An 18,192-nucleotide genomic window follows, 5' to 3' on the forward strand; every position below is an offset into this window, starting at 1 on the left:
ATAATAATTGTTGGTGGTTTTTACTAGCTATTATATCTATGAAATATAATACGAGAATCCATTGTATTATTATTGGCAAATTGTCAAACAAAAACCACAAAGAAAAACCACATACATGCATATGTAGATACACATGTGTGTATGAATATGTATTTAATGTACGATACATAGGGTCTATTTTTTGCACATAGATATTTACCTAGAACATAATTCAACGAAGAACTTCCCCACTCTCTCCCTTCCATATACAAACATTTTGTGAGGAAATTTGGTGAAATATTGTAATTTCCTTGTGTGTGTCCCACTGCCCCGAAATAATGGTAAATTGTAAATTGAAACGTGGAAATGGTTCTAGTATTTAAGTCGGTGTAGAATGGTATCACATGGGCATTGCTGTCATGCTCCAAAATTAAAATATCATCTTACATTACGCCCTGCCCCGTACACAGTTACACACGAATCATCCTTGAATCTGGATCTTAAAGGTACAGTTTAACGCCGTGCAACTTTGCAGCAATGCCCAAAGAAGAAGATGAGCGAAAGCAAAATAAGAGAACATGGATATGCCACACAAATAATAAAAAAAAAAACAAACAAACAGATATTAGGACACATACATATTTTAGTGTACATCAGAATTAAATGTATAAATAAAACAAAAACAATAAATGCGAAAGTAAATTGAGAAATTTTTAAACATTTTGCATGAATCAAAAGGCGGCGGGTAAACCACGTCGACTAATGCCAAAGCAACTCTGCAGCGGCAAGTGGTAAAAAAAAAGGTAGAGTACGAACAAAAGAAGGCAAAAGCACTAACCACTAACTCTCAACCTCTATAAGCGAAACGTCACCGCTCAATGTGCGTCTCGGAGTACCAGGCCTCTGCCAAAGTCCCAGCTACAAGTATACCTATTTTTTTGTTTTATTTGTGTACATAATTTACATATGTATATATGTATAATTATATACAGTATATACCGGCACTCAGTACTACTTCTGCACCTTAGCGGTGTTTGGTCAAATTTAACATGTTTTCTTCATCTGTCATCTACATCTACAACACTTCTCACACCAACACACTGAAGACTCGCGGCAGAGGCTGAGGCAGCGCCCGCACACAAAAAAAAAACAAATATAAGCTGCGGGACGAGGTGGGTTAAAAGTCGGCAGAGGCAGAGGCCGAGCGAAGCAGAAGAAGAGTGTGAATGAGAGAATGTGAAAAGAGGCAGGTTTAGCCACTGCAAATTAATTTCTTCAATCTGGCTATAATAATGATCAAATCGGATCCCAATTTGGTGATCTGGTAGCCATGCTTGGGCATAAAATTTGAAGTCAGTTTTCCACATCTCGATTTTCCGATGGGAGTCGGAGCAAAATGTGCAAGTGTAAATGTGTGTGTACATGTGCAAGGCAGCCGCCTTGCCAGCAAACATGTCTCCATGTCCCGTTCCGTCAAAATTCCATGCTTGTTCACACCGTGATTCTGAATAAGTACTCTAATGGAAAATATTTGCAACGCAAATTCATTATTTGTATACATATTCAGATGTTTACATCCCTTACCCCTTTCATCCTAAATTATATAAAGCATAAAAGGTCCCACAAAATAAATGTATTTTGATTTTGAGGGGCAAGCTTCTTCATAAAGTCTAGAGGGTATTCATTTGAATGGTATGTGAAAAGGTTTTAAGCGCTACCCCCCCCCCGCTACCCCCCCCCCCCCCCCTCATTCAGCACATGTTGTGACAGGTTAGGTTTATACGCCAAGCCCCGAAAACAAAATCAAATCATCAAAACGAATTTTCGTTCCATCTCAGTTCAGAAAGTCGGCGCACCAACACATACATTACTTGCAGTGTCCGTGTGAATCAAGACAAAATCGGTTTGGAGCGCTAAAAAATCATTGGCTACAGGCACTTATACCAATGTAGCTGGGGCTTCTAGCTGCGTGCTCTACACTGGCAAAACACACAGTCAATAATGAAAGAAAGCCAAAGATGAAAACGCTACCCATACCAATGCACGTCGTCACCACCGAGAGCGAAGAAAGAGTTGAGAAAGGAAAGCAAAGGAAAGGAGTACCACCACCAACAACAACAACAACAACACACTAAACGGTCAGTCGAGAAAGAAAAATAGAAGCAAAGAGTAATACAATAGGTGAAGGCATGGGGCAATCTCTGCCACGTCACTTGTGCAGCCCTGGACAGCCTGAAAACAAAGAAATTGAGAAGAAAGTAAGCGATGACAAGCGCTCAACGAAAGCGAAGCGTAGAGAGACGCGAGAAAGGGACAGCGACTACGTCGGCGATTTATACGTCAGAAGGCTATCAGAGCGCAAACGTACCCCTACGTCTCTTTGGGTCACTGTCAAAAAAGTGTCGAGAGCTAAGCAACGCGACGAGCGAAAAGCGAAAGTGAAATTGTAAAAATAAAAAAGCGAAAAACTGTTAATAGTTCCTACATTCCTTTTGTTTATTTGTTTTGACGATTGTGTTCCTCTTTGGCTGATAAAATGGAAAAGTTCGGCGCACCTCGGGGCAAGCGTCCGCGCGTTCAAGTATCGATAGAGCAGAAGGAACAGGCCATTGCCCGCATTATCAAAGGCGAGACCAAGGCCGGCATCTCCCGTGAGCTGGGCGTGCCCGAGTCCACGGTCCGTGGCTGGGTGAAGCGCTCCGAGCAGCGCAGTGCTCGCGGGACAGAGGAGCTGCAGGGTGAGTAATCATCAAAATGTTTTTAATCGAGTCCAAGAAAAATATGTTTTTGTACATCACGCAGATAAAAAAATGATGCCCTCACCGCCAAAGGTATGGAAGGTACCACAAAAGCGCAAATTGAATGGTCACCCTGTGGCTCCAGTATCACCATCTTCGATGGCAGCTGCCCGAAAGTACATTAGAGAGTCACTAGCGATGCCAATGCTGGCTCCAACTCCGATGCTGGCTCCTCGGCCCCATCCGGTTGTCCTGCCACCGCTACCCTTGCCTTTTCCAATGCCGCTTCAATCGCTCAACGAAACGGACGACAGTCAGATGATCTCCTGGCTGCACATCTTCAATGCGGGAATCCTCAACTTTACATGCATCGCCACGGCCGCTGTCGAACAGGCGCGTGCCCTTGGCTATGCTAATCGCCTGACCTTGTGGCAGATTATTAACAAATACGTGGAAGAAGCTGCACTCAATGTGTCCAAAAATGGGGGTGTGTTCGTGAATCCATTGCCGAAACCCTATCGACCTCGCAATGGTAAAATTTCCACTTCTAACGTGCCACATCACATCACAGCCGAGGATGATGAAGAGAACGAGGAACCCCGTTAAAGGCAACAATCTCTTGGGGTTTAAATAATGTTAACGAATATCTTAGGGGGGGACAAATTATGTTTAATTAAAGATTATAAATGCGGGTGTACATACAAATATATATTATGTTCATGTTTAATGTGAGTTAAATGTCATTGGTCATTGCTTACAAAAGAGTTCATATTCCTTGAAACAACCACAGCAACCATCGCTTTTGGTAGGTAAATGTGGGACTCATTCTGCCTCCATTCTCTTAAATGGAATTCCCCAAAACAATCAATCTTATTTGATACATAGTTCCAGAGATTTTCATCTAAAAACAATACAAATCTTTGCAATCCGCTTAGATAGATTTGCAACTGCAAATAGGATATCAATAAGGATTTTAATAATAATCTGTAAAAGATCGTTGCAGACTGCCGAGTACAACCGAACTGCGGGATATGCTATGGCCATGGCCAAATCGGTAGACTTCATGGCGAGAAGCAGACCCTGTCGATGCGCCCACACAAATAAAATGGCTGTCAATGGGATTATGTTGTTAAAAGCAAATAATTGCATTTTAATTAGCAGCGAAATAAGTGCGATAATTGGCCCCCGCCCGAGTCTGGTGGGGGATCGATATTCCTGTATAACCCGGATGTATCTCGTGTATCTCGTGTATCCCCGCAGTGAATGAATCAGATGCGGCTGGCTTTATTAACCATATTATTATTTCATTTCGATGCGCGTGTCATGCAAATTTCCCATTCGTTCCAGTGCCCGTGCCAGAACCATAACTGAACTTGACTGGACTTCGCTTCGACTGGCTATGTCCTGTGCCTTTCTGGGCCGTGACACGTAATTAAGCGGTTTTATATGCGGCTTTGCCGCACATTAATTGGTCATGTTAAATGTAAAATTTTATTTGTGAAAAACTTAAACAAAAAAGAACGTCGAGCGGTTCTATAAGTTTCAATAATAAATATGCAAAAATACTCGCATGTGTAAACATTTTCTCCACATACATGGAAATATTAATTCTAATGGATTATAGATAAACTGACGCGTGTTTTGGTTGCGTTATGCTCGTGTCTGTCTCTGGTTGTTTTGTCACATTGTGGGATTACGTTTTTACCAGACAGTTTTATAGTAATCAGACCAATTAGTGGCTGCACTATGACACAACTAATTTGTAAATTTCCCTAGACCACGTGATAGTTATTCAGTTAGACAGTTAAAGCCGCCTCCAAGAGGATCTACATGGGGTCTAATAATTTTCTAACAATAAATTAATGTACAAACAGAAACCATCAAGCTGAAAACTATCTTCAAAAGTGCAAACTGCTGTTTATCCGCACCACAAAACTACGAAACTTACTCGCAATCTAAGCCAATTGTAATCCAATCCGTAGGCCATGCATTTCCATTTACCTTTCCAACCATAAACACTTGGGATTCTGCCATAATCTAGCCAACATCTTGAGCCACACACCCACAAAATACCAACACAAACAGATGCCACATAGGTCCAAGGCTAAGCCACTGCCAATGAACGGCCTCGCGATTATCCACCCAGTTCATCCAGCCCCCTCTTGTTCACTGCTTTAACATCAAGTTTTTCCATTTTCATGCGGCGCCATAAAAAATATGGACAAGGGAAAGGGGGGACTCTTGCCCCGACGGCCTTGGGGCCCGATGTAAGACGGAGATTTGTGTTTTGGGGCTTGTGCTCGCTTGCCTTTTCCGGGATTTTCTTTTGCGATTTTCCCAATCATTTTCGGCATTTTAATGCATGGCATGGAACGGGGGCTGGAGCTGTGGTAGGGGAAATAGGAAAAGGAAAAGCCTACGTGTATCAAAGTTGATTATCGTGGAATATTTTTCAGCATGGATTGAGCAAGAGATTTGTGGCTTGTGGCCTGACCTGATTTGCTGCCGCTGGCCCCTGTAACCTAAGCTTGGGGATTTGCACCTAGATTGGTCCTTGAATCCCACCTGCTGAGTCCTGTGTGGGGAACTTTGATGAACTTGTTGAGGGGAAAACTTTGCTTGTTTTCCTCCTTTTTTTTGCGTGCGTGTAGCTGATGAAAATTCAACTTTAGTTCTCATGAAAACAATAAACGCTTCATGGAATATGGCCCAAAAGACGAGGACGAATGTGAATAAAGTGCTGGAAATTGTGTGTTCAAACGGAAGCGAAAACGGAAATCATATGGCACATGGCACTCCACACACACCCACACACGTACAGCCGCAGTAGCCATAAAGGTGGCCCGGCCTGGCTTTTATGGCCAGCGTGGAAACTTTCGCCAGCCCCACAAAATAAACACATTAGATTTTGGGAATTGGAATTGCGGCTGCAGCTACTGGCGCTCCACATTCCCCAGAAGCTGCTGAATGCCCACAAAGTCATAAATCAAACACGTTTAATTAAACTTTACGCACGGCGGGGGATCCGGACTGCAGCTCGGACACAAACGTGGCCAAGAAACTTTGACTCCAGAACTAGGTAAAAATGCAATTAGAAATGCTAGACCAAAGACTCAAAATGAAAAGCGTCGATCTTGGGAGTGCATCCACAACTATTTCTGAGACCCTAACTCGGCGGCACCAGAAGGTGAGTAGGAAGGGATTCAGCCTGCCTGATGGTCACGTTCCAGGACGTGCATAATGGTTGCATCGCACTCGAATGCCAAATGCCAAATGGTGAAAATGTATAACGAGCTTCCCTGCCACAAAGTGCCCCTTCATTGCAGGTTGAAGTACGCTTGAAGGTGGAACATGGCAGCCAAAATAAATGTTTCAAATAACCAAGGCAATCAGCTGCAAATATAATGCTGGACATGTTGGAATTTTCAACACTTAAAGTTTAAAGTTCCGATGTTTTCTCTGCTTTAATGTGAAATCCAATATGTATCCGTGTTGCAGCAGAATAGTAGATAGAATACACAGAGTAGTTTCAAAATCCATTTGTTTTCGATAATGAGTATCCCGGCAATTTCTCGCTCGCTGCCATTATCACCCCAGACTTGTTAAAAGCCCACGCACAAATACTATTGCAACTAGCGACTGTAAGTTATGTGGCCAAATGCTTTCTAGCCAACGCCTTGCACCACCCAACCCACTCTCTCTTGTGGCGCCTTCTCCTGTCATTGCGGAGGAAATCACGCAATAAACTAGCGGCGAAAACAAAACTTTAACTACTTTTTCCGCTGGCCGCAGAAACTCGGATGGGGGGAAAAACTTTTTCGAAACAATACAATTTATATTTATGCGCAGAGACGACGACGATGACAACGGCGGGCAAGGGCGGAAACTGCTGAATGAAAAGCTGACCCAGAAAGCGGGAGTCACAAGAAATGTCGGATGCCCACCATTTTGGGCACTCCCCAAAGCCAAGGAGCAACCTCAAGCCCAAGCACGAGATCCAGTTTTCAGCTGCCAGGAGGCGAGAGTATATTTCAAGTGTTGAAAATAACTTGACCGACTTTCATGTGGTTTCCCACACCCCTCATAGCTGGTGTTGATAACTGTTTCACCAGCACCCACCACCCCACATCCGACTGGCACCAAAACTTGTCCATTTCTATTTCGGGGCTTAGTCGGATTTTGCCTCTACACTGTGGCCCCCAAAAACTTTCTAACAAATTAATTGCATTTTAGGAGCATGTAAAAAGCAGGCATGCGAGAATATTTACCCAAAATTTGATCCAGTTCTCGGCCGTAGTAATTCGAAAACGAGATATTATGACAGCAAAATCACTTCTTCGATACCATTAAAATCTAATTAGTTTTACCCTGCAGCTTGGGGATTATGTCGAAAATCATTTATCACCCGCCAGCAAAAGTACAGTTGCGTCAGAAAGTAAATTGCAATATCAGCAACTGCTGACGGGGCACAATTTTGAAATTGGGTTGGGGTTGGGGCTGCGGGGCAGAAATTTCATAATTTTCATCATGGTTTATGGCTGCCAAAGGGTTTATTAAATCGAACACAAACACGCATTACAGGGGTGTGACAGGAGAGGGGCAGGGCATGGCATGCAAATAACCCGGCCACGTTTTCCTAATTAGTTTCAAAAGAAATCTTGTTTGTTCTCATATTTGGGGTTTCGGACATGTCATGTGCACACCAGACCGCAATCAATATACTCGGCCAATTATCCCCAGTCGTAGTCCTCTCCCAGGAGTCAGCCTGGGATGAGGTACAGTTCCAAAAGCAATACAAATGAGATTCTGCATTGCCGTTCGTTCGGATTGCTGTTCGGATTGTGGGGAAGGAGTGGCAGAGGCAAAAGATGGAGTCGAAGTCGAAGGGAAGCTCATAATGACCCGAAATCCTTTCAGGCCAAATGAAAATTCCCCAGTCGTGCGTATAATTGGAATTAATACAAAAAGCAGCTGAGAAATATCGATGGAGCGGGTTGAAGGAGTAAGGAGAGATTGGGACTGATTTAATGGACATGTCCTGCTCCTGGGATCCCTGACTTCCTGCATAGGGGGCTCGCCTTCATTAAATTTGATGAAGCCACATTGTGTGGCAGTCCGTCCCGTAATGGGGATTACCATACTTAGCATGTTTACACACGTGTGCAGGTGTGCATGTCCGTTTTGATGAGCTTATTGAAAGGCCCAAATCAACATATGACACAACTGAGAGTGGGCTAGAGTGAATATATTATGATATTCGCCAACCTAAAACACATAAACAAACAAATTTAATATCTTAGTTGCACACATACATTCATACTTAACCTCTAATCGTGTGGACACACCTTCTTCCCGCTGCCGCATTCAATATTCCCGCCGGCGTTTTGCTGCTGCGCACGAAAACACATTTTATTAATGGATTTTAATATTTAATAACTGTTGCGCTAAGTGATGAGCAATTAAACAGCCCTCAACACACAAATTTCTTTAAGTATTTTGCGAAGCACAAATTTTCACGCCATTGATCGCCGAATTTCACCATACTTGTGATCAGCAGCCATCCCCTTCGCACAATTTGGAGAGTTTCATGATCTAGCGATGGACACGGGCCGGATCGTGCTTCGTGGCTCACGAGTGCCATGAAAACTGCAAGTTTCGTGCATCATGATCGTGTTGGGACCTCGATATACAAAGAGAATCTATTATGCATACAACAATTTCCTGATGGGTTTTGTTGGCTTCAGAATTTTATTTCATGCTTGGATATGTCATGTGCTAACCAAGCAGTAAGTTTTCCCACCTCTAGTGTGAACCGCAACACTTTTGCTATCTCGCTTTTGCATACTGGAGTTGTGAACAGCTGAGTTGTTGGCGCGCTTTTGTTGTTCAAGAAATTTCCAAGACGCTGTTCTAGAAATCAAATTGACAAAGCACCAAAACGTTCACCAACGCTGAAAAAAAGTAAATCATGCTCGCTGGCTTGTTGAACACAAAAAGGCCGCAGCATTTGTAAGCCGTAGAATGGCAACGCAAGTGATCCGAGAAGCGTTCCAACTGCAAGAAAATTAAAGGGTAACAGAAAGGGTAATTGTATTGTACTCAGTGCTTTGTGAATTACCTCCAATTGAAAATCCCTTTTTACCAGCTCCAGGTCGCTAAATTGACGGAGAATTTCACCTGTTTCGAGGCCATTACGCCGCGTCAGATCATCGACCAGGTTCATCAGGAGCACCGCAGTCCAGTAGTGTGAGAGAATCACCGACTCGCCCCACAGCTTGGTCACGCCGCTTGTCGCCACGGAATCGTTGCCAAACTGTACGGCATGATACATCAAGTTCACATTTGTCACAAACATTTTGAGCATCAGAAAGGCAATGGTCACATCAAAGATGCTAAACAGACTCCGCATCAATCGCTTGCCCTCACAGTGCAGCTGGAAGAGATGCTCCAGGGTTTGAAGCGTGTGCCTGGCCAGCGAAGCGGACAGCAGCAGTGCGTTGCGCTCTTCGTGGTGCAGTCGCGAGCACAGATCCTTCAGGGCAAGATTCACGCGCTCCATCTGCCAGTAGAGGAGCAAACAGATGACATACAGCACGGTCATCATGATGACCACGTACACGTACTGCATCATGTGGACGACCACCATTGTGAGATTGCTGAACTGCGAATCCGTATCGATGCGCATCAGCAGTAGCGTGGCGGACACTGTGCTGAGATTCAGGACAAACAATTGCTGACGCAGCAGGCCGCGAATCCTTCTCTGAAGCGCTATGTAGCACGAGGCACGCAATGCGCCGCTCTCCAGTCGGCGGCATCTGCGGCAATGCCTCGCCAAGCGCTCGCCCAACTGCAGCAGCGGTTTCCTCTTCGTCCACGTCAGATAGCCGCAGGAAAGCATCGCCATTATCCGTGTAACGTTCGTCAGATTCCACGCCCACTGCAGCAGCAGCCTGTCACTCATGTAGCTCTCATCGTACATAAACTCCGGAAAAGTGAAGGGCAGCAGCACAATGAGCAGCACATTCAGACAGGCCGTGTATGCGAGGTAGCAGCGACGTTGATGCGATCGCTTACTGAACTGAATGCAGTCCAGGTCCAGGCGCAGTGGTGCCGGCAGCAGGCCCATGCCCAGGCCATAGCCATGGAAGGTTTTCAGCAGCAAGCTGAGGCTCATTTCTAAACCACTTCGGGCGACTGTTAACTGGCTACTGAAAGCTTTGGAAGCACCAACTGATAGATAATTCAGATGCGATATGACAGCTATCAGGACTGTCAGAATCCCATCGGTGTGTAACCGAGTTTTAGCTAATTAATGCTCGTCCCTCTATGGAAGGTACGTGCGGGTCGTCAGACCAGTTGCCTGGCGGCCACGACCACCCCAACAACATGTTGCATCCGAAATTGGGTCAGGCTTTGCGCGTGGCCTACTACCACGCTCTCGTCTTTGGCCTGCTGGGAACAACGCTGCAGTTGCGTGGCCAGAGCCGGCTCATCCGCGTGGAAAAGGTGTCGTGGATGTACCTGGCCTACAGCCTCCTCATTAGTGGCTGTCTCCTACTGGACGTCTACTTTATGGTGCCGCGAGCCATCCTGGATGGCTACATTACCCACAACATTGTCCTGCAGTGGAACTTCTTTGTATCGCTGGGCCTGCGATTGGCGGCCATTGTCTCCAGTTATGGACTCGTTTGGCTAAAGCGCCGACGACTTGTCAAGCTCTATGCAGATTCGCTTCAACTCTGGAGGAGCCACAGGCGCATACTCAAGCGGATGGTGGCGCAGCACGCGCTGGAGGAGCTGCAACTCTCACTGAAGAATCTTTTCTGGCGCAAGACTTTCGTGCTCTATGTAACGCTGCTCTGTTCGATTGTCATTCAGTATCAACTGCTCAGCGTTATCAATCGTCAGAGCCTGACGGCCCTCACTGCGAGGCTCTCCCAATTCGTGCACGTTCTGGCCACCAAAATGTGCTTCTATGCGCTGCTCCTGCTACTCGAGCACCAGTTCCGGGCGGTGCACCTTGCCCTCGGCGCTCTCCAGCGTCGCAAAGGTGGAAAAAAGAAGGCGCACGATCTTCGTCGCATAGCAGCCATGCACTGGGACACATATGAGTTGGCCCGGCGCTTTTTCGACATGTACGATGTGGTCAATGCCATGCTGTTTGCCAATATGTTTGTGAGCACCATGAACATCCTGTACCATGCGGTGCAGTACAGCAACCAAACCATTCAATCCAACGCCGGGAGCTCGCTCTTTGGCAGTGGCCTAATTGTGTTCAACTTTTGGGGCACTCTGATGCTCATGGGTTTGCTGGATAGCGTGGTCCGCTCGTGCAACGATCTAGGCCAGACCCTTCGACAGTTTAGCGATCTCCGACAGATCAGCAAAGAGCTGCAAATTGAGGTGAGTGGCAAAGATGGTTGATTCCTCCGAAACTGAGTCCTTTGTTTCTGCTTTCAGTTGGAACTTTTCGCTCGTCAGCTGCAACGTAATCGTTTGGTTTATAAAATCTGCGGCATTGTGGAGCTCAACAATTCGGCGTGCCTCAGCTACATTGGTTCCATTCTCAGCCATGTGATTATTCTCATGCAGTTTGACTTGAGGCGACGGCAGGAGACTTAGTTCGTATAAGTACTGCAGCGAATGTAAGGGACGACTTTTCATTGAATTATAAACAAAAATGTTGTATTTTATGGCACAAAAATGTGTGTGAAGCTTTCCTTAACATTTGCAAATGGTTGCGACGCCAGGAGACTTCGAAATTAAAGCTTTTTTATAGCTGTTGAGCTTTGTTTTATGGCGGATAAATTTTGCTTCTCTACAAATGTAATGAAAATGTTGATTTTGATGGCATAAACTTTAAGTAAAGCCAATTAAAACCACCATAAATTGTGAGTATAAAGTTGTATTTAAGCGCACCATAATCATCCAAATATTTTATAGGCAATCTGACACAGGACCAGAGCATTGCTGAATACAGAAGCGGTCATGGCATGACCGGAGGCACGACTCAAATCGAAGAGGCCCACAATGTGTAGGCGTCGCACGCGTTGTGGCCGCGTTTGCAGCTGCCGATTGAGGTAAAGAATGGCAAACTCCAACTGAAATATGAATTAAACCATAAGTATTATCATACCAGTGACATATGCGGCACTTACCTTCCTGGAGAGCACCACTTCCGAGTTGAGACCAGTGCCATTCTGTGACTGATTCACAAACCAGAGATTTTGTAGCTGCTCCCGGAGCTGCAGCCACTTGGTGCTAGTTGTTTCGAAGATGGAGAACTGCATCATTAGCTCGACATGATGAGCGAGGGCCACAAAGACGATAAAGAGGCACTCCCACAGGTGGAAATTCTTGGCGTACTCGATGTATATCCAGAGGCGAAAGACGGTGGCAATATTGAAGATATACGTGGTGCCCAAATTGAAGAGCATTTGCCACTCAAAGATCTCACGCAGTTGCCTGAGCAGATCATCCAGCTGCTGGCAGCGATGCCAAAGTGAAAGCCACGCGCTCAGAATCTGCCTGAGGCCCATATCGCGGGGACGACCCAAATGCTTTGGCAGCAGCGCCACATCATCAATCATTTCCTGCAGCCGTTCCGTCTTGTTCGAGATCAAGTAATTCCCAGAGACTTGGATCATATAGACCGTAAAGTCCACATAGCACACCATTAGCTCCATGATCACGGCAAAAACCATTGAGGCCACATAGTAGGGCGCCACATCGGCCCGATCTAACGTGCGTTTACAGTGCACCAAAGAATTTGACGACAGGAGGGCTTGGATGAGCATTATAAAGCGGGAGCTCGTCATGGCCACCTTCCACAGGCAGAGCCTTCGGCAGTTGTTTTGCAAGTCGCTGCGGAAATCTGACATCAGCTTTAGATAATCATTGGCCAGCGCTTCAATGCGGCGACGACGCAGCCAGACGCTGCCGATGAGCAGCATCATGGTGAACAGCTTGGCCTGTGCCATTACACTGTAAACGACGCCGAAAATGGCAAGGTTCTTGCAGCCGTAAATGTTACCCGCCAGCAGGGCGAAGGCAGAGGGCATGACCAGCACATAGATCACATCCAGGACGAGGCAATACACCACAGTGGGCACATGATTTCGCACAAGGCACCGATGTTGCGGATCGTAGTGCAGATTACAGAGTCCAATGAGGCGACTCAACTCAAAGTAGAAGCGCAGCAGCGAAACGTGAACCATGTTCGAGTAGGATACGTCAATTACTAAACCGTTTTAGACCTCGTTGCTGGGCTCAATTGAGTGTTCAATTGTCTCCTGGGACTGGTAGGGAGGAGTGTTTACCGTGTTGTGACATGCAACAGGTACTCGAATTTTATAGATAACTCTATAATTATACAAGGATAAACGCTTTGGACATCAAGGGACAACTTTGAAGTCGTGCAGAGCTCTGTGTGCTACTGCTATGTGTATGCAATTTCCGAAGCTTAGGGTTTTTGTTCGAATTTTAAATAATAGATTTACCTTGTGGTAACGTGTATCGACAACACGCAACAAATGCAGCTGAAAGCAGTTACCCTATACCCCATACTAGACAAGCGTCTTTCGGTTGGCCCACATTTAAAAGCCACAGCCAGATGCAGCAGTAAATGTTCACTGCGTGGCCCCGATCTGGCTGTTCGGTGTGCAGATCTGGGTTTGATTCGATTTTGCAGATCTATAATTAATAATTATAATTATTGTGTGTGTAATTATGACTCGAACTCAACCTAAGAATTGAAAGAAATGAAACATATAAACAGGTGACACACAGACAGATGCACTCTTTTTGGTGTATTCGATATCCAAAGCTAAAAATAGACATAATGCAATGCCAAGACTTTAAATTCCTTTAAAAAATACAAAAGATACAATAAATATAAACGAACCCACGCAAAATTTCTAGATAACCAGCAATAAAATAAACAAAACCAATCGCATCCTGCAATCTAATGTTTAAAATGAATTCCAGCTAAATATAAATAATCAAAGGGTCTAACCTCATGCCACAAATGAAATCGCAGTCGTGTTCACTTGATACTTATCTAAAAAATGATTCATTTATTTCACTATCTTTTCGCAGCAGTGGCACACGTTGTACACGTTGTATTTCAGTTAGTTCTTGATTTGTTTTTGTTCTTATCAAAATACTTGGTTGTTAATGAATACTCTATATAATAATTGGGTAATATCTAGTCCTATATAACTATATGTTTATGTTAGTTCATTAAAAATGTAAGCTTATGCCATGTAACTTGTACCACAACGAAATGATCAATGATGTAGATGATGCGTAGAAGCGTAGTCGTATCGTTGTTCTATGCGTTAACTAATCGTTCACTAATAATAAATTCAAGCATATATAATATAACTATATATAGAATCACACAACAATCTTTGCTGCAATCTGCTTGCACTTTTATCTACGCCTGCAATCTGCTTGCACTTTTATCTTTGCGCCATTTTCTGGGAACTTCTCTGCTTATCTTTCCTTTCTGTCTTCGTTGTACACATCTATATGTCTGTATATATCTGGTGTAGCGTGTTTTAGCACAATTGACTACTAAAAATCTACTAATTAACCCGTTTTCTGTTCGATCTCTGCTGCACTCTATGCCACAATATGGCTGTTCTTGTTCAGATCGGTGAGTAGTTCCGCATCCAGATCCTCGGCCTCGAGCAGATCGTTGCATGCATCGCCATTCAGGGAGTGTGGTATGCTCGTGGACAGCACCATGCCGCGGCTGCCACTGCCCGTGCCAATTGATATATCATCGGGTGGCGAATTCCGGCGAAGCTCACGTTCGCGCACAATATGTGGCGCCTCGTTGAACTCATCCAGCTCATCCATGCCTAAGGGAGAGTAGACAGTAAGAATATCTCTTCTAAGGTTGAGAATGTATCCATCGACTCACCTGCATATTTGGTGCCTGCAAGCAGAAGATATTGTCCGGCCCGGTGAGGCCACAGCAGACCCGTCATCACGCAGTATGCAAGGCAGTCGGCCGAGTTGGTGATGCCCAGGAGCAGCTTGTACCGCCACATGGGGCTGATTTGCAAGGCCACAATGGCCACGATGGGCAGGTAGATGAACCACACCAAGCTGGAGGCGCCCAAATGCAAGAGGAAATCCAATTTCTTGGTGGAATGCTCGTATTTCATGGTGTTGCGCAGCTCATACAGGAACCACATCATAAAGGAGGTGCTGCAGGGTATCACAAGAGATGTTTAGAGGTGATAATGGAGAGTCCTTGTAAGCTTACCGCAGAATGAGGACAATCCAGCCGGGCCAGGTTTGATATTCATCAATATCCGATACAATATCCACCTCCGTCTGTAAAGGCGGAGCACAATGATAAGGAAATCCATTTAAAGTAAGTTTTTAACTGAAGCCTCACCCGATCCCAGATGTAGAGGAACACATGGAACGCACAGTATGGCACCCAGATGGACATTAGGATGATCCAGCCAGTGCGACTGATCTGCTGACGCGTCACCGCCCAGCCCTTGGCCAGCAGCAAGAGTATCAGCATGAATGTCGTTCGACTGAGTATGTCCAGCACATCGCCCGCTGCCTGCAGCCGCGGCTGACCCACTCCATTCGCCGCATAGTGAATCAGATGGGCCGTGATCAACGCCAGGCTAACGAATTCGCTGAGCAGACTCAGCGTGAAGAGCTTCGTGACGGGATGCTTCTGCCGCCGCACCGCATAGATCTGCATGGGCAGCAGCACAATGTAGACGAGCAGGAAGATGAGGTACATCTCCAGCAGATTCTGCTGGTCGTACGAGTACTGAAAGGTGAGCGGATGTGCTGCCGAGTTATTCGGATGCACATTCACCAAATGGATGTCGTAGTGCAGCGTGTGCAGGAGCCCGCTGCTCCGATTGCTGAGCCGCGGCAGGCTCTCGTGTGCGTGCCACTGGCAGGTGCTCTGATTCTGATAGCAGGCCACCAAGGCCATGTACCAGAAGCTGCAAGGAACAAGAGAGACTACTTAGAAAGGAGTTCTTTAGCTGGAAAGGATCATCTTGGTCTTACCGCGGCTCTGCCTCCAGGTTGATTACGTACGTAAACTGATGTCCTGGCATCACATTCGCTGGCGCATCCTCGTCGCTGCACAGCTGCCCCCTGGGACAGGGTACATGCCGGAGAAAGTCACGCTTGCCCTGCGGATTGCACTTGGCATCGTAGGCAATGCTGTGCAGGCGCGCAAACATCATGGAGCAGGCCACCTCGCGGCTTCGATGGCTGCGATTGCCGTAAAAGTCCAGAAATGTGGACTTGTCCAGCACCACCAGGGTCACGGGCGCCGTGTAGTTCTCCGGGGATGTCACATTGCCGTAGATATAGCCATAGGCAGTGCGTCGTGTGGGGAGATCGGCCTTGTTGAAGCCAAACTTGACGAGAAACTGAAAAAAGTCCGCCGTCTGGAAGTCGCCGCTTATGTGGGTGGCCTCTGCCACGGGCAGGGACAGCGGCAGGCTGCACAGCAGCAGCAGCAGTAACAGCCAGCAGAGGGTTTGGGTTGGGGGCGATGCTGCTGCTGCTGCTTCTGCTACAACGGCAGTTGGGGACATGGCGAATCTTATCAGTTTTTCGGATACGTCTTTCTCCTCCTTCTGCGACTGCGGCTGCTGCTGTGTCTGCTTATCTGTTGCGCTGGCATCCACCGTGGCAGTGAATTGCCAGGGTGGTGCACCTTTGTGCATTGTGTGCAGTTGTTTTCGCTGCGGTCGTTGCTATTTTTATTCCGTTTTTGCGGAAATTTCCACCAATGTCCGATTTTTGTTGTTGTTGTCTGCCCTAGGCTCAGTGTGACCGCGGAGTTGTCCACAATATATACCGAGTGGCACTCAGAAACATACCTTCTGATTTTCAAATTATACCGCAAATGTGCATTTAAAAATCATATTCCACGATTTTGATTTTCTGTTGAATATTACTAGCAAGCTAAGACCCTCAGCCGAAAATCAATAATTTTACACTATTGGCAAGTCAATTTTGTGTGGTCTGGAAGTCTTAGCAACATGTACCACTAAAGGTGGATAAAAGCAGCAGGCCCACAAAAACAGAACGTTGCAAAAAACACAAGTGGGAATGAGAGTAGCTACGAAAACGCAAATATCGATACTTTTGTGCGATTTTAAAAAGAATTTGGCACACACATCTACTACCATTAAAGTACTTTAGTATTTAGAAGGTTGGTATTAAAATACCAGAGCTAAGTGCCTGTGTATGCCTGAAAGTGTAGCCGACAGATGTCGCAATTTTGCTGAGCGCGAATGTTCAAACAACATTTTTTTAGTCATAGAAAAGGAGAGAGAAATCGTAAATTTAAATTAACTAACACCATTTAGTAGCAACACGTTGGTAGGCTTTCGTTATATTATATGTCCGTCCGATCTGCGGTGGGACATGCTGGTGATGTTCCAGCATAATACTGATACTGAATGCCCATTCTCTGTTTCTGCTGCCCACTGTGGTGCTGGTGTACTGCTGGGGCTGGTCCGCCAGCGTTGCCTTCCATGTGAATAGCTCCGAACACTTGTACTGCAGTTGCCTTACGTTTATTGATCTTTTCACTAATTTCTGAGTTTCAAATTTCATTTTAAATATCAACGTTGGCACTAGCGCATTATCCAATTTGGTATTAAATACCGCACGAAATTGCGGCAGATGTCGCCATCACGGGCGTGGTGAAAAGCGGCAAAACAAACTCCAAAAAAGTGAGAAAAACGCACAATTAAAAGTGAAAACACATTAAACAGCTGTAACTAATTGATTTTAGCTAAATAATATATTGGACTTCCTTCAGCTCACCAATGGCCGTTTTCCCTGCACACGCTGCTCTCACCAACACACCTGTGGCACAATGGCTTTCGTAAAAAAACGCCAGATGTCCCCTTAGTATTCTTTGAAGATCGGGAAAAGTGCAGTCGCAATTTGCAAGCTCGGTCGAAGTTGATTAAAAAAGGTCATAAAAAGCTATTAACATAAGGATTAAACATCTTATAAAGGTAACATATTATTCATTTATTGATATTAACATAAGAATACACTCAATACTGCCCTAATAAGCGATTTTATGAACAATGAAGGGCCGGCGCTTCCGGGCGGCCGCACATGGCTTGCAGCCCTAGGGGCCGGCGTCCTTTTCTTTTGCAACAATGCAATTTATTACAATATATTTCAATAATTCCAAAATGTATGCGATGAAATAATGGCTGCAAACCCTTTTGGGAATTTTTAGACTTCAAAGTCTTTTGCGCCGCACCCACGCGCCTTCACCCTAACCTCAATGCACGACACCGTGCCTTCACAGTCCCTTTTTTTTCTTAACGCAACATGTGTGCGTGTGGGTGTGAAAGGCGTTTGCGGACAATTCTCCCGTGTATTGATGGCACCATCTCGTTTGCCCTGCCATTGGAAAGGTGCAAAGATTACACTTCTGGAGGCT

General features: G+C 45.5%; 5 protein-coding genes and 1 long non-coding RNA gene across 6 annotated transcripts; 3 read left to right on the forward strand and 3 right to left on the reverse strand.

Annotated features, from left to right (window-relative positions):
- Window positions 1-2,109: 2,109 nt before the first annotated feature.
- On the forward strand, window positions 2,110-3,403 carry LOC117583904. The gene is made up of 2 exons (XM_034272585.1): window positions 2,110-2,717; window positions 2,782-3,403. Exons 1-2 carry the CDS (start codon window positions 2,516-2,518, stop codon window positions 3,321-3,323), a joined length of 744 nt encoding a protein of 247 aa, XP_034128476.1. The 5' UTR covers window positions 2,110-2,515; the 3' UTR covers window positions 3,324-3,403.
- Window positions 3,404-8,546: 5,143 nt separating this feature from the next.
- LOC117582282 (putative gustatory receptor 58a) lies at window positions 8,547-9,937 on the reverse strand. The gene is made up of 2 exons (XM_034269919.1): window positions 8,836-9,937; window positions 8,547-8,771 (listed from the first exon to the last, which is right to left on the reverse strand). Exons 1-2 carry the CDS (start codon window positions 9,889-9,891, stop codon window positions 8,628-8,630), a joined length of 1,200 nt encoding a protein of 399 aa, XP_034125810.1. The 5' UTR covers window positions 9,892-9,937; the 3' UTR covers window positions 8,547-8,627.
- On the forward strand, window positions 9,708-11,339 carry LOC117592625 (putative gustatory receptor 58b). The gene is made up of 2 exons (XM_034286560.1): window positions 9,708-11,120; window positions 11,178-11,339. The coding sequence occupies exons 1-2, from the start codon at window positions 10,044-10,046 to the stop codon at window positions 11,337-11,339; spliced, it is 1,239 nt and encodes a 412-aa protein (XP_034142451.1). The 5' UTR covers window positions 9,708-10,043.
- Window positions 11,340-11,485: 146 nt separating this feature from the next.
- Window positions 11,486-12,134, forward strand: LOC117583264. The gene is made up of 3 exons (XR_004573781.1): window positions 11,486-11,608; window positions 11,661-11,797; window positions 11,857-12,134. It is a non-coding gene; the product is annotated as an uncharacterized LOC117583264 (long non-coding RNA).
- On the reverse strand, window positions 11,622-12,987 carry LOC117583256 (putative gustatory receptor 58c). The gene is made up of 2 exons (XM_034271483.1): window positions 11,876-12,987; window positions 11,622-11,818 (listed from the first exon to the last, which is right to left on the reverse strand). The coding sequence occupies exons 1-2, from the start codon at window positions 12,932-12,934 to the stop codon at window positions 11,642-11,644; spliced, it is 1,236 nt and encodes a 411-aa protein (XP_034127374.1). The 5' UTR covers window positions 12,935-12,987; the 3' UTR covers window positions 11,622-11,641.
- Window positions 12,988-13,760: 773 nt separating this feature from the next.
- Window positions 13,761-16,549, reverse strand: LOC117588417. Its single transcript, XM_034279690.1, has 5 exons — window positions 15,774-16,549; window positions 15,130-15,706; window positions 14,995-15,065; window positions 14,647-14,936; window positions 13,761-14,584 (listed from the first exon to the last, which is right to left on the reverse strand). The coding sequence occupies exons 1-5, from the start codon at window positions 16,442-16,444 to the stop codon at window positions 14,343-14,345; spliced, it is 1,851 nt and encodes a 616-aa protein (XP_034135581.1). The 5' UTR covers window positions 16,445-16,549; the 3' UTR covers window positions 13,761-14,342.
- Window positions 16,550-18,192: the final 1,643 nt, after the last annotated feature.

This window comes from Drosophila guanche, unplaced genomic scaffold (assembly GCF_900245975.1).
Source record: "Drosophila guanche unplaced genomic scaffold, DGUA_6, whole genome shotgun sequence".
Classification (NCBI taxonomy): Eukaryota; Metazoa; Arthropoda; class Insecta; order Diptera; family Drosophilidae; genus Drosophila; species Drosophila guanche.

What these genes read in the sequence shown, in the direction of transcription:
- LOC117583904 (XM_034272585.1), top strand. Translation starts at nt 2,516, where the DNA reads ATGGAAAAGTTCGGCGCACCTCGGGGCAAGCGTCCGCGCGTTCAAGTA. An exon ending in CGGGACAGAGGAGCTGCAGG is followed by an intron (nt 2,718 to 2,781) that starts GTGAGTAATCAT and finishes TACATCACGCAG; the next exon opens with ATAAAAAAATGATGCCCTCA.
- LOC117582282 (XM_034269919.1), bottom strand. Translation starts at nt 9,891, where the DNA reads ATGAGCCTCAGCTTGCTGCTGAAAACCTTCCATGGCTATGGCCTGGGC. An exon ending in AAAGGGATTTTCAATTGGAG is followed by an intron (nt 8,772 to 8,835) that starts GTAATTCACAAA and finishes ATTTTCTTGCAG; the next exon opens with TTGGAACGCTTCTCGGATCA.
- LOC117592625 (XM_034286560.1), top strand. Translation starts at nt 10,044, where the DNA reads ATGGAAGGTACGTGCGGGTCGTCAGACCAGTTGCCTGGCGGCCACGAC. An exon ending in GCAAAGAGCTGCAAATTGAG is followed by an intron (nt 11,121 to 11,177) that starts GTGAGTGGCAAA and finishes TTCTGCTTTCAG; the next exon opens with TTGGAACTTTTCGCTCGTCA.
- LOC117583256 (XM_034271483.1), bottom strand. Translation starts at nt 12,934, where the DNA reads ATGGTTCACGTTTCGCTGCTGCGCTTCTACTTTGAGTTGAGTCGCCTC. An exon ending in AAGTGGTGCTCTCCAGGAAG is followed by an intron (nt 11,819 to 11,875) that starts GTAAGTGCCGCA and finishes TTCATATTTCAG; the next exon opens with TTGGAGTTTGCCATTCTTTA.
- LOC117588417 (XM_034279690.1), bottom strand. Translation starts at nt 16,444, where the DNA reads ATGCACAAAGGTGCACCACCCTGGCAATTCACTGCCACGGTGGATGCC. An exon ending in TCCTCTACATCTGGGATCGG is followed by an intron (nt 15,066 to 15,129) that starts GTGAGGCTTCAG and finishes CCGCCTTTACAG; the next exon opens with ACGGAGGTGGATATTGTATC. An exon ending in TGCAGGCACCAAATATGCAG is followed by an intron (nt 14,585 to 14,646) that starts GTGAGTCGATGG and finishes ACTCTCCCTTAG; the next exon opens with GCATGGATGAGCTGGATGAG.